This window comes from Mycteria americana, chromosome 23 (assembly GCF_035582795.1).
Source record: "Mycteria americana isolate JAX WOST 10 ecotype Jacksonville Zoo and Gardens chromosome 23, USCA_MyAme_1.0, whole genome shotgun sequence".
NCBI lineage: Eukaryota > Metazoa > Chordata > Aves > Ciconiiformes > Ciconiidae > Mycteria > Mycteria americana.
In genome coordinates, this window is record NC_134387.1 from 1810374 (window position 1) to 1822044 (window position 11671).

At 52.1% G+C, this 11671-nt stretch overlaps 1 protein-coding gene and 1 long non-coding RNA gene across 2 annotated transcripts; one reads left to right on the forward strand and one right to left on the reverse strand.

Annotated features, from left to right (window-relative positions):
• Positions 1 to 6069: 6069 nt before the first annotated feature.
• Positions 6070 to 10367, forward strand: LOC142420180 (uncharacterized). Its single transcript, XR_012778710.1, has 3 exons — positions 6070 to 6253; positions 8005 to 8128; positions 9104 to 10367. It is a non-coding gene; the product is annotated as an uncharacterized LOC142420180 (long non-coding RNA).
• Positions 8205 to 11050, reverse strand: LOC142420172 (caspase-7-like). Its single transcript, XM_075523772.1, has 4 exons — positions 10766 to 11050; positions 10446 to 10618; positions 8432 to 8561; positions 8205 to 8272 (listed from the first exon to the last, which is right to left on the reverse strand). Exons 1-4 carry the CDS (start codon positions 10965 to 10967, stop codon positions 8205 to 8207), a joined length of 573 nt encoding a protein of 190 aa, XP_075379887.1. The 5' UTR covers positions 10968 to 11050.
• Positions 11051 to 11671: the final 621 nt, after the last annotated feature.

Genomic DNA, 11671 nt, shown 5'->3' on the forward strand with positions numbered 1-11671 from the left:
CGGCAGCAACAACCAGAACCAGGGCAACCAGGACAGCGGCAACAACCAGAACCAGGGCAACCAGGACAGCGGCAACAACCAGAACCAGGGCAACCAGGACAGCGGCAACAACCAGAACCACAACCAGAACCAGGGCAGCAACAACCGGAACCAGGGCAGCAACAACCGGAACCAGGGCAGCAACAACCGGAACCAGGGCGACAACCGGGACAGCAACGACAGGAACCAGGGCAACAACCAGGACAGCAACACCAAGAATGGGGACAACAACGGCAAGAACCAGGGCAGTAACAGTGATAACCAGGGTAATCAAATGGGCTCACCGAGAGATAAAAATGTATCACCACAATCAACTTCCTCCACTGCTGACGGTGGCAGCTCTTCAGATGATGGAGGAAGCCCTGGAGAGGAGGAAAATGGGGCTAAAGATGGCAGCAATGCCTCCTCCTTTAATAAGGAGGGAGAGAAGAGCATCCCTTCTCCCCCCAGGGACCAGTCAGAGAGCAGCCACTTCTTCGCCTATCTGGTGACCACAGCTATTATCGTTGCCGCCTTATACGTTGCGTATCACAACAAACGCAAGGTGAGTGGCCGTGCTCCGTACCCAGGCTCTCGACATCTCCCCTGTGGTTTAGGAGCTTTCTTTCCTCTCACCGGTCACCGCTGCAGACTGGGACCTGCTCGGTTGAAGACCTTTCCCCTCGCCCTGACTTTTGCTTCTCACCAATACCTCCCGCTTGCTGCACGGTGTGGGTTTGGTTAATGTTAATTTCAGCCTTGGTCCGAGCAGCTTTGGGAGGAGCAGAGGGGGTGTTGTAACTAGGAACGGGGTCAAACCTCCATGGAAATTGGGTGGCCTCGCCTCTAGTGGTTATTTTCAGCTGAGAGAGGTGAAAAGGAAAAGATGTATGACATTACCCTGTGTTTCCTCGCTGACAATGAGTTTTCTGTAGCAGGTTGCAGAAGACTTGTCCTTAAATAGTCCTGCACAGGGGGCATGCAGCTCAAATGATGTAATTTTTGCTGGTTTTTTTCCCTCCTGTAAAGCTTTTTTTGTGGTTGGAGAAAGAAAAGAAATTCTTACTGTTTTCTGCATGTTAGGCAAACCTCGTTATTGCCTTCTTTCGATCTTAGCTGGGTTTATATATTAGCATTTATTTGTTTCAAGTGTTTTTTCAAATGAAATATGGTCACTAGAAGGAGGTAAGTGAAGGTGGTCTTTGGCGCATCAGAAAGCACTTGCGTTTGAAGTGAGAAGAAGCTTATTTGGTCGCTACTGTCCCACTCACCTTGTCCCCGCTTCTCTCTCCAAAGATCATTGCTTTTGCTCTGGAAGGGAAAAGATCGAAAAGTGGTCGACGGCCCAAATCTGGCGATTATCAGAGACTGGATCAAAAGGTAAGATCTACCCGAAACGGGTGCTGCCTCGCCCCGGGAGCCAGGCAGGCTGGGAGAAGGGGCTGCGGTGCCTGGTGTATACTGTAAATGCGATATATTGGCTTTTCACATATAGAAATGGTCACAAAGCCCCTGCTTGGTTGGTATTGGAAAGCAGATTTTTTAGCAAAAACCCTGCTCTTGGTCTGGAAACAGGGTTTTGCCAGAAAAGGGAGGCAACAATGCTGAGAAATGGTGGCAGAGAGGGCTAAGACAGAGCAGAAGCTTATGAGTCTCGAGCTCAGGTGTGCTTAAGAATAGTTTGTTACTGACTCAAATGACTTTTTCAAAGAAGTTCTTAGCAGGGGAAGGGTAGGATTCAGGGAGAATTCCCTTTCTTTTTCCCCTTGAAACTTTTTTCACCTGTTGTCCCTGAAGTCAGATGTGTCCGTAGTTATTTTCTGCAATGGGAAGAGGAGGAGACAACAAAAGATAATTTTTAAAAGCTGAAAAAGTTAAGCTGAAACTTAGTCTTTCAGAAGGCCGTCAGCATTTGGGGGACCACGACGATGGCCATTTTCGAACTCTGTTAGGGATTTTGCGTATAAAACTCAAGGCAGTGTCGTCCTTGGCCTGTTGTCAGCTCTACAGCGGTGCAGTGCACCATTGGGAGTGGAAGCTCGGTTCTCTCTCTTCCCCAATTGCAGCCATGCCTGGCTGGGGAACCTGTCTGAGTGCCACCGAGATGATTTGCCTGCTTGAGCCTCCCCGTTTAGTCTCACCAAATATTTTGGGAATCTGTTTCCCTTGCCAGGAATTCCCTGACTTGGTTTGTGGGAGCTCTAAAGCAGGCAGCCAGAGCTGCCTGAAAGAGCTTGGTTTTTATTTGAAAGCTCATCAGAGACACTCGGCCCGCTCAAACCCTGATGCTTTGTCAGAGTAGAAGAGCAATGCTGAACTTTCAAATCATTTAAACCTTTCTTTCTACCTTTCCAGATCTAGATTCCTCCTTGGATGTTCAGTGGAATAATGACGGCCGGTGATGAAAATGCAGGAACACTGGGACACCCACCGACTCCCCTGCTGTAGCGCTCTGAGTTGTAGCTGTGCTGCCACGTTCAGATTTCAGACAACAGGAAGAAGGGGAAATGCTTTTCGTTTTGCACCTGCACCTTGGTAACATTAAACCTCTCACTTCCTCAAAACACATTTCTCCTTTCCCAGCTGCCTGAAGATGAACTCATTTTCCGCTTGGGTGTCTGGCTCCTAGCCTGCGACCCAGGAAAAGCCAGTCCCCAGCACTTGACAGAACTTTTGTGTCCAAATGAAATGGAATTTGCCATCTACTGTACTGACGTCTCCTCTTGGGGGGAAAAAAAAAATCTGCCTGCGAAATGAGCCATCTGACTCTTCCCCTTCCAGAGTCATAGAGCTGCCTTTGTAACCAGCACAGTCTTGCTTGAGACACAGACGTTCTCCTCTTCTGTCCATTGTATTTGGATCGTAAAGTTTCGGAGCGTGACTGATTGCACTAGTTTGGAAATGATCCGCCAAGGATTCAGACTTGATTTGATTATTTTTCTCTCTCTGTGATGAAGATAATGTTAGAGTTTATCATCTAGATTCACTTTCATGCACGTCTTTGGAAATGCTGGAGCAGTCTTTCGCCCTTGGGTTGTAGCTTAAACTTCCTCACCTGCATCTTACGCTCCACGCGGGTCTTTTCGAAACCTCACAATCCCAGAGTTCAGATGTTTGCACTGAAGGTGACAGTTGCGGTTTGGTGCTGTGAAGGAGGACGGGTTAGGCTTAGAAAGCTTCGTGCCAAATTGCCGCGGTGTAGTTGTAGCAGACTTTGCCATGGCAGATCGCTTTCCTACCCCTTGTAAAATGTAGTCATGTGGTAACGTAAAACGTACGGTAATCCTGAAGCGTTTGGGATGAATTAAACTTGTTGTCACTCAAACCTTTTCCTCAAAAATGCAGTATGGAGGCCCTGGGGCATTCAGCTCCTCCGAATGAGCCTCCATCGGCGGTAGAGCTCGCTGCCACTGAGCGCTCGGCGTTGGCTCTTGCTGGAGAAGTGCCGCTCTCTTGCCCGGTTGAGAGGCGAGGCGGCTGCTCCTCCCCGGGTTGCACAGGCCTTGGCAGCACCGTGCCTGCCGAGCGCCTCTCGCCTTGGGAAACCGTTGTAACCTGCGGCGTGGGCGCCGTCTTTTCTGCCTGTGGGTCACCACAGGGCGTCTTCTCGCCGAGTTCAGCTCCTGAGCAGGTGACTGACATGTGAAAGGGCTCACATGCAGCCGGCACCACCTCTTCCTGCTCTTCTGCGGCTCTGCCAGCCACAGGAGGAGTTTTGTGTGGCTGAATGTACACCTAACCAGCTGCTTATTGCTGAGCTGGTCGCTTCGGTATTACTGTGGAGCACTTAAACTAGGGCCTGGGATGCACTGGGTATATTTAAGGCTGCAAAACATGTTGATTCATGAGTTATAGCTGTGAGGTGGTTTTTATTTTTGTAGTTCTACTCCAAAGATGTTTGTTTGAGACGGGATGTTTCTGAAGAGGGCATGAAGTGCCTGCCCGGCTCGTGCTTTTGTTTTTTCCAATATAGGCAGAAAAAAATGGGTATGAGGCATCTAGAGCTCTTCACACGGGTACCCGTCTACGCCCAAAGCTCGTGCCAGCTGTACGTGAGTCACCCTCTCCGTGCACTTGCTGACTGACTGCACAGGAAGAATCCCGGTCGGGTTAACTTCCCTCCAGCTGGCTGCGAAAGCCACTTGTGGGATGAGGCCAGCCTTTTTCCAGCCTTCCCGAGGTTGTGAACAATTGGTAATCTGCCCTGTGGTTGCTAAAGATAGTCACGTTTGACAAGGGCAAAGACGTTTCCTTGTCTGGACACGAAAGCTACAGCTGTATTTCTTTTTTCCTAGTGGTTCATTCCCCATGTAAGAGGGGAGGGAAGGAGTTTGACCCTCTCTTAAAAGAAAAATCCTCTTTTTTTTTTTTGGCTGGCTGTTAGCAAGCACAAAGAGCGGGAGAAAGTCCCTCTTGGCTTTAAAAAGCTTTCAAGGTTTCCGTAGTAAACTTTTCTGATGCTAAAAGTACTTGCAGAGGCTATTTTGGAGAACGGGAGTGTGAGGTGGAGGGAGGAGAAAGGAAAACAAGTCTGGGAACATAACCCTTGGGGGAAATGTGCCTTCTGAAAAGGGTGGGAACTCCTGCAACAAGACTCCACTGTTTCAGAGATCCCGTAGGATAAGCCTGAGGCTCGCTGTTGCACGGCTGATTTATGGACAGGATGCGGGGTGGGAGGTGGTGGCTTTTGTCTAATGACACCAGGGGGAAAAAAACCCCATATTCCAACATGTGAAATACCACGTGCTTCTGAGCTGCTCATTCCTGAATTTTTAGTATGTGTGCGCTGTTCTCCTGCTTTGTCCTATTTTTTTTTTAATTGAAAAATAATTTACAAAGGGTTTTTTTCACCATCTGCTTGCTTTTCTATCCCGTGAGCTTTTTCAGATGCCTTTCAGTCCTCTGTCGTTCTAAGTTGTGTTGGAAATCCCACCCCCGTTACCAGCAGTTAGCTATTAGCAGCAAGCCGAAGTGAGGGAGTTCTTTGGAGAGCAGGACCATCGTACCTCAAACATCTCGATCGTCAGGTTGGACCGAGCACGAGCTCGTTCGTCAGGTTAGCGAGGACGTATGTCACGTCTCAGTGGGAGCTGTTGGTTTGCTCGGTGCCCGGCGTGGCTCTGGCAAAACAGAAATGCCCGTTGCCCGGGAAGTGTAGGGTTTGGGGAGGGGCAGAGCTCACGCCAGGCTAAACCGGGGGGACTCCCCCCTAAATCTCCTCCTACCCAGCAGTTCCTGAGGGCGGAGTGTTTCTGGCAACAGTCACTGTAATTGTCCGAGCTGTGTGAAACCTCTGGGAATGACTCCTGGTTTGTTGATTTTTATGGTATTTAAATTTATGTAGCGTGTTTCAAACGGGTCAAGGCGTGCATAACCTTTTCCCTTTGGACACGACACGATATTGAATGGATGGTATCTGTCGCCATGTAGTTTGGGGTTTTTTGTTGTTTTTTTCCAAATGTTACTACTTTTAGGCCAGCTGCCTTGCCGGTTTGAATCAGCAAACCGTTTGTTTTCTGCCACAGTGAAATGCAACTTGCTTTGAAGGATCAGAATTTTTATATTTCTTTGTACTTTTTTTTTTTCTGTGTGGTGAAGTCAATAAATGGATTTAAGAAAAATAAATAAGGAGTTTTCAACTCTTTTTTTTTTTTTTTTTTTGGTCTGTGTTCTTTTCACGGTCTCCTTTGAAACCTGGCAACAACGGTACAGGTTAGTTCCTCTTTGTGCAAAAACAAAATGGTTTTAACAAAAACAACACACTTTCAGCTGAGCGGTTTGTGTTCAAAGCTTTGCGTGATTGATTTGCACGTGCAGACTTGGCCCTCAGCGACCAACTAACCCTGCAGCCAGAAGGAGATGAGACAGGTTTCAGCCGAGAGCAGATCTGAAAAATTTCCGGTCTGCTTCAGCATCAGCCTGTGTCGGCAACCCCGTTCCTCTTGACTGGCTTGGTCCTGTGTGGTAGTGAGCGGGGTCGTTTAGGACCTGACCTTAAGACAGAGTTTAAACTGCTTTTAACAGAGCTCAGCGGTGGATCCCTCCTGTTGTATTTCTTCTTTCACCCACAGGGAGGCTCTGAGGAGGATGCAGCCCGGATGCCAGCACGGCCTGTCCCCTCTGAGCATCAGAGACTGGAAAAGAGAGCCCGGTGGTGCCGGTTCTGTTCCCCCACGGCGAGAGCAGCCTGCGTGGGATGCTGCTGCCTGACCAGCCGTGGAGAGGGGAAGAGAAGGTGCTGTGATCAACAGCAGATGATGAGGGCCCTTCTCGGTAGCGTTTACTGCTGCTTCCTGCAGTAAATGAAAGAAACTTTCTCTTTTCCCCCACTTTTTCCCTAAAAGGAGAAAACCCTCCCTCCTGCACTCTCCTCCAGCTTGGCTGGACACCAGCTGCCTGGCAGTGAGTGCAGAGGACAGGCTAGGAAAAAGAGAGGACCGCTTGTTTTCCTGGTGATGGGGTTGCTGAGAGCTTGAGGGAGGAAAAAAGGGTGGAAATGGGGGATTAAAATGAAAATTCTCCATTCATCTGCACGTGGGGTTGTCAGATTGAGCGCTCGTCCAAGTCTTCCTGCAAGGAGCTCGGAGCACTGCTCTGCTCCGTGTCTTCAGGGCAATTTCCCAAAGAAACAAGAATTACTGAATTGTGCTCCAAGACCTCTTTGAACCCCTTGCCCGCTTTCACCCTGATTTGAGAGTGCTCTAAAGATCTCAAAACTATTTTATTCCTACAGGTAGAGCGAAGGTAGTGAGGCAGGAACAACCCTGCAGGTCCCTCAAGGGAGAGAGGCAGCGGCATGAGCATCCTATCACACGTGCCAGCACGCAGTGAGGGCGAGCATGGGTTGTCCAGGAGTGGAAAAAAGGCTAAATGAAACCGAAATTATCTGCCAGCTGGGTTGGGCTCTGCTTATCAGAGCTGAATTGCTCAGGCCTACGCTGAGAAATAGCAATACGGCCAGAGTTTATCCGAGAGGCCCTGAGGGTGGAGGCGGCGCAGGTTTAATGAAGAGCTTAGTGCGTGAGCGCAGGGTGAAACTCTGCCTGCTTGGGTAGAGGTTTCGCCCCCTTCAACCCCTCCCTCCTCCTGCAGCCGTCTGAGGACCGGTCCCCTGTCTCGCAGACCAGGGATGTCCCTGTGTTTGCACAGGAGCCGGAGCTGTTCAGGCTTTTTTATTGACGTGGCTTTTGTGCTTATTCTTGGTACCAAAGAGGCAACGGGAGGAGAGGACCTTGAGCAAATGCATCGGGTCCACGAGGTGCCCCAGCCCACTGATCCCCTCTGCTCGCATCCCGGCTGGAGCTTTTCCCCTCTCCCCTTGCTCACGTAAGAAGGAAGCTCACAAAGACCCAATTATTCATCGTGAACTCTCAGAACTGCCTTGAGCAAATGCTCCCAAATCCACTCCCTGACCTCGGCTCCAGGTCCCAGCTTAACCCACTGACCTACAAATCCTGCTAACCCCTCCCTTTTTTTTTTTTTTTAAACCCTTGAATTTTTAAACAGCCTCGTGAACAAACAGCTCAAACATGAGGTGATCTTTGCAGCAGGGCAGCAGTATTTTGGGGTAGGGCACCAGCCAGGTAAACACATCAGCTTTGCCTCTGTAAGACAAAAGTCCATGGCCTGCGCAGGTTTGTTTAGATGAAAAAAAAACCCAAATGGGTGAGATTGCATTTGCAAGGTTGCAGCTCTTTTGTGTCAGAAAATCAGGGGGAGAAGCAGGTTTACGTCCCGCTCCAGAGCTGTGGGTAGCCATGGCGTGGGGCTGTAGGGCATTTGGGTGCCATTGCACTGTCGTGTGCTTAAATCGGATGTTTTTGTTCTGCGGAAGGTCCTGTGGTAGGATTTGCCCCAGCTGCGCTTGGCTTGTGAAAACCTCCCCCCGGCTAGCCCCGGCACGTCCCAGGTTGAGCTGGTCACCTTTCCAGAGGGGTTTTCTGTCGGTTTTCTTGTAACTTGTCCTTTTCTCTGCGTGCATCACAGGGAACTTCTTGCAGCCAAGCTGCTGCTCTTCACCCCTTGGGCTTTTCTGCAGAGCTGGCAGCTCTCAAACACCGCCTGCCTCCTCTGCGATGGGCGCCGAGAAGGGGAAGACGTCCTGCAGCAGGTTGGTGACGAAGCAGGGCATCTCCTTGCATCCCTCGTAGGTGCCCCTGGCCTCGCAGCAAAATGCCACCTCCCAGTTAATGCGGGTCATGAGGCGGTTGAGGGCCAGGTGACGTTCCTCTCCCTTCAGGACCTTGAGCAGGGCCTGGAGGAACATGGATCCAAAGATGTTGAGGAAGGCCACGTAGCCTGCAGAATGTAACGGAAGGAGAGCAACGTTGGCTGGGCCGTGGCCCTGTGATGGCAACGTTTCCAAAAGGAAATGTTTTTGGCCGGTGTTGGTGTGTCAGGGGCTCTCCCTTACCTGGGCTGCAGGCGAACATCACGGCGGTTTGGGGAGGGATGGAGAGGTAGTCCGAGAAGCACTCTGGCTCAGGCTCCCCGCTGTCACACTCCACAACCACCCCGTGGTCGAATTCTGTCCCCCGGCAAGCCTGTGGGCAGAATGGCTGTCATCACCTTCCCCCTGCTCTCTCCCTTTTGCCCATCTCCAGGGTGAGCCTAAAGCTCCTGGGGTCTCTGGGGGCTCCCTGTGGACCTGTAGCCCCCCCAAACCAAGCCTACAACCCACCCCGTGGTGCGGAGCCCCTCCCAGCTCCCATTCCCCCAGTCCTACAGCCCCCGCCCTTCCTCTCCCACCTCCATCCCCTTCCCATCTCATCCGTCGAGCATCCTCTTCCCTTCTCATCCATTGCAGCTCAGCTTTGCCAAGCCTCTCTTCCCGACGAGCCTGGAGATGGGGCTCCCTTCTCTCTTCCCTACGCATTTCTCACGAGGCTGGTTTCCCTTCTCTTTGCATTTGCCCCTCCCCTCCCCGGTAAATGCCGTGCTGCACGTGCGAACCCAGAAATACACCTGGAAACACAAGAGTCCACTGGGAAAGTGCTGGCAGAGATTCCCCTTGGAGCACAGCCCGCGGGCAGCCCAGTTTGTGCACGGTCCTTTATTCTGCGTGACAGTTTGGTCTTTCTTGCAGGGACAGAGTACCAGGCTGGTGTTGGGAAGGCGCTGGAGAGGGACTAGCGCGGCTGAGGCTGCTCTGAGGGCACGTTTCACCCCTGCCTGGAGCCAGCTCTGCTGGGACATGTTGGTTGGGACCAGACCAAACGGCAGCGGTGGACGTCTCCCAGCTTTAGGGGAAAGGGGAGCATCCCCTCACCTCTCCCTGTGCGAACTCCCTGCCAAACGCCAGCGGTAAATCTTCGCTGAGGATGTGTCCCGCAGAGGTGCCCGCAAGCTGGCTGCAGCACCCCGGCACTGAACAGCCCGGAGAGGTGGACGGAGGGACCCGAGAGCCGTGGTGCTGCCGAGGGGAAGCAGCCCTTCTCTTCCAGCCCGGGCTCTGGGCACCCTCAGCCCTGCGGTGTTTGCCCTACGAGGACCGCGTTCGTCAGCACCAGCACAGGCTTTGCCCGCTGATGGTGGTGCCCAGACCAGTCTCCGGGTTCGCTGGCTCGTCTGGGGGCTGTCCCCAGCCGTCACTGCTCCCTGAGCAGCAGCCGAGCCCTTTACCAGGAGGAAACGAATGCCAGGATTTACACTTGCTTTCAGGTGGAACGATTTCTGTGTAGTTGCATAACGTTTGCAGAGCTCACGCTATCTGCTGGTATCCATCCGGTTGCTGAATTACTTGTTTGTTCAGCGATCGAATCCTCCCTCTTGGATCAGCATTAAAGCGTACTTCCAGGGCTCCTTTCCTGCAAGGACATGCTCACGCTCTCCTCTGCTTCGCTGCTTGGGAACCAGCTGTGGGCTTTATTTTTTTTTTTCCCTACTACAACACCAGTTCACAGCTGGACTTCTCTCAGCCCTACCCCAGGAGCGTGCCGTGCCCGAATGTCACGGTGATGGGATTTGAAGGCAGCTTTTACTGATTCATCTGTATCCTGGTGGTGTCTGGGAGGAATATTTGATCCCAGCAATGTCATGTATCATGGCAAACAATTTGGTTTTAGCCAAGGTAGTCCAGAGGGTGCAAACCACCAGGAGAAACGCTCCTGTCTGGAGACCCTGGGAAAAGACCGAGGCTGTTTCCTGAAGAAAGGACGCGTGTATGGGTGACAACACGCTGGGAGAGGAATGTTTGCAGTGAGCAAAGAAACCTCAAAATCAGTGAAAGCATGAAAAAAGAGGGATGGAGGGTTGTGGTGGGAAGCTGGGGAGCAACAAAAGGATTGAGCTCTCGTATGGATGTAGCAAAATCCACAACTAAAACAGACTTATACCAGCAGCAACCTTAAGTCTCGTGCTTGTGCCAGTCTAATTCTGCACAAACTTAGCAAAAAGGGGATCAAATTATCATCCAGTAGCCGTGTTACCTGGATAAAGAAGATTTTGGGTATTTTGGTGATGACCGGGCTCTTCTCTGCTGATAAAATCTGGAAAATCCGGGTCAGCTTAACCCCCTCTGTGTCACAACCGACTATGACCCCCTCCTCTCCGTGGCTGGAGATGATGCTCACAAAGTAGTCCCCGTGCTCACAGCAGCACTCTGCAAAGACACGGCCGAACCGATGCCTTCGAGCATGGAGTCACGCGTGTCGCGGAGGGTGCTTAGACCGAGAGGTGGGAAATGAGAGCGAGCTGGGCTCGGGGGAGGATGAGGAGGGGGTTTAGGGGCTGGCAGAGGGACGCGTACCTTGCTGGTAAAGGTCTTCGATCTCCTTGGCTGTCTTGTTATGCATCAGCTTCACCTTGTAGTTGAGCCGTGAGAGTATGGTGGAAAGCTGCTCTGCTTCTCTCTTGGCTCCTCTCCGGGTCCCCAACACCACCTCGCCATCGCTGCTGCAGAAATGGGTGTTGACGATGACAAGAGCCCGGCTTTGCCTTGGCTGGGACATGCTGGGATGTCCCCTCGGACGGGTGGGTGGTCTCTAAACCCCCACCGTGCGGGCGCGGAGGTCGGGTTTGTCTCGCAGCGAGCCCCGAGTGCTCCTTCGGGAAGTCCAGGAGGACTCTTTCCTGCTCTGCTGGCTGACTCAGCGCCAGCGTGGCTGATTTTCAGAGGCAAGGCAGGAGCAATGCCCTGTCACCTGCAAGGGAGCGAGATGGCACCTGGGCGTGACTCACCCCGGGCTCAGTGGGCATCGCCGGCTGCGAGAGGGCTGGACTGGCACCGTCCAGCCTGGAGCATATGTGGTGAGGCAAAAAAAAAGAGGATTTTTTTTTTTTTCTCCAGGGGGTTGGAGAGGGCTGGGGGATGGCAATGCCTGCAGTGGGGAAGCACCAGGAGCAGCCAGGCGATCCCTCCCTGCCTTTCTCGCCCTGTCTGAGTCTTTGTTTCCCCAAAAAGCCAGGCAATTCCTGCTTCCCATCGCTGACCCTGGGGAAAACGGCCCCTTCCAGCTTCCCCCGCGAGCTGCTAGCAGGGCTTTTTGGCCAGTGTTGCTTATTGCCTAACCCTGCCCGCTCCCCCGGAGGCAGTAGGCACTCGCCAGCTGGTTTTACCCACTTGGGGTACCCATTTACGCCACTTCTGCGATTATTCCTCCCTAAAACAGTCTGTGCTGGTGCAGGATGAGCCCCCAGCCACACGCTCCCGAGG

Coding starts and splice junctions, on each gene's coding strand:
- LOC142420172 (XM_075523772.1), bottom strand. CDS start 10,967: ATGTCCCAGCCAAGGCAAAGCCGGGCTCTTGTCATCGTCAACACCCAT. Junction 10,619..10,765: donor CGAAGACCTTTACCAGCAAG/GTACGCGTCCCT, acceptor GTGTCTTTGCAG/AGTGCTGCTGTGAGCACGGG. Junction 8,273..8,431: donor GATGTTCGCCTGCAGCCCAG/GTAAGGGAGAGC, acceptor ATGTTCCTCCAG/GCCCTGCTCAAGGTCCTGAA.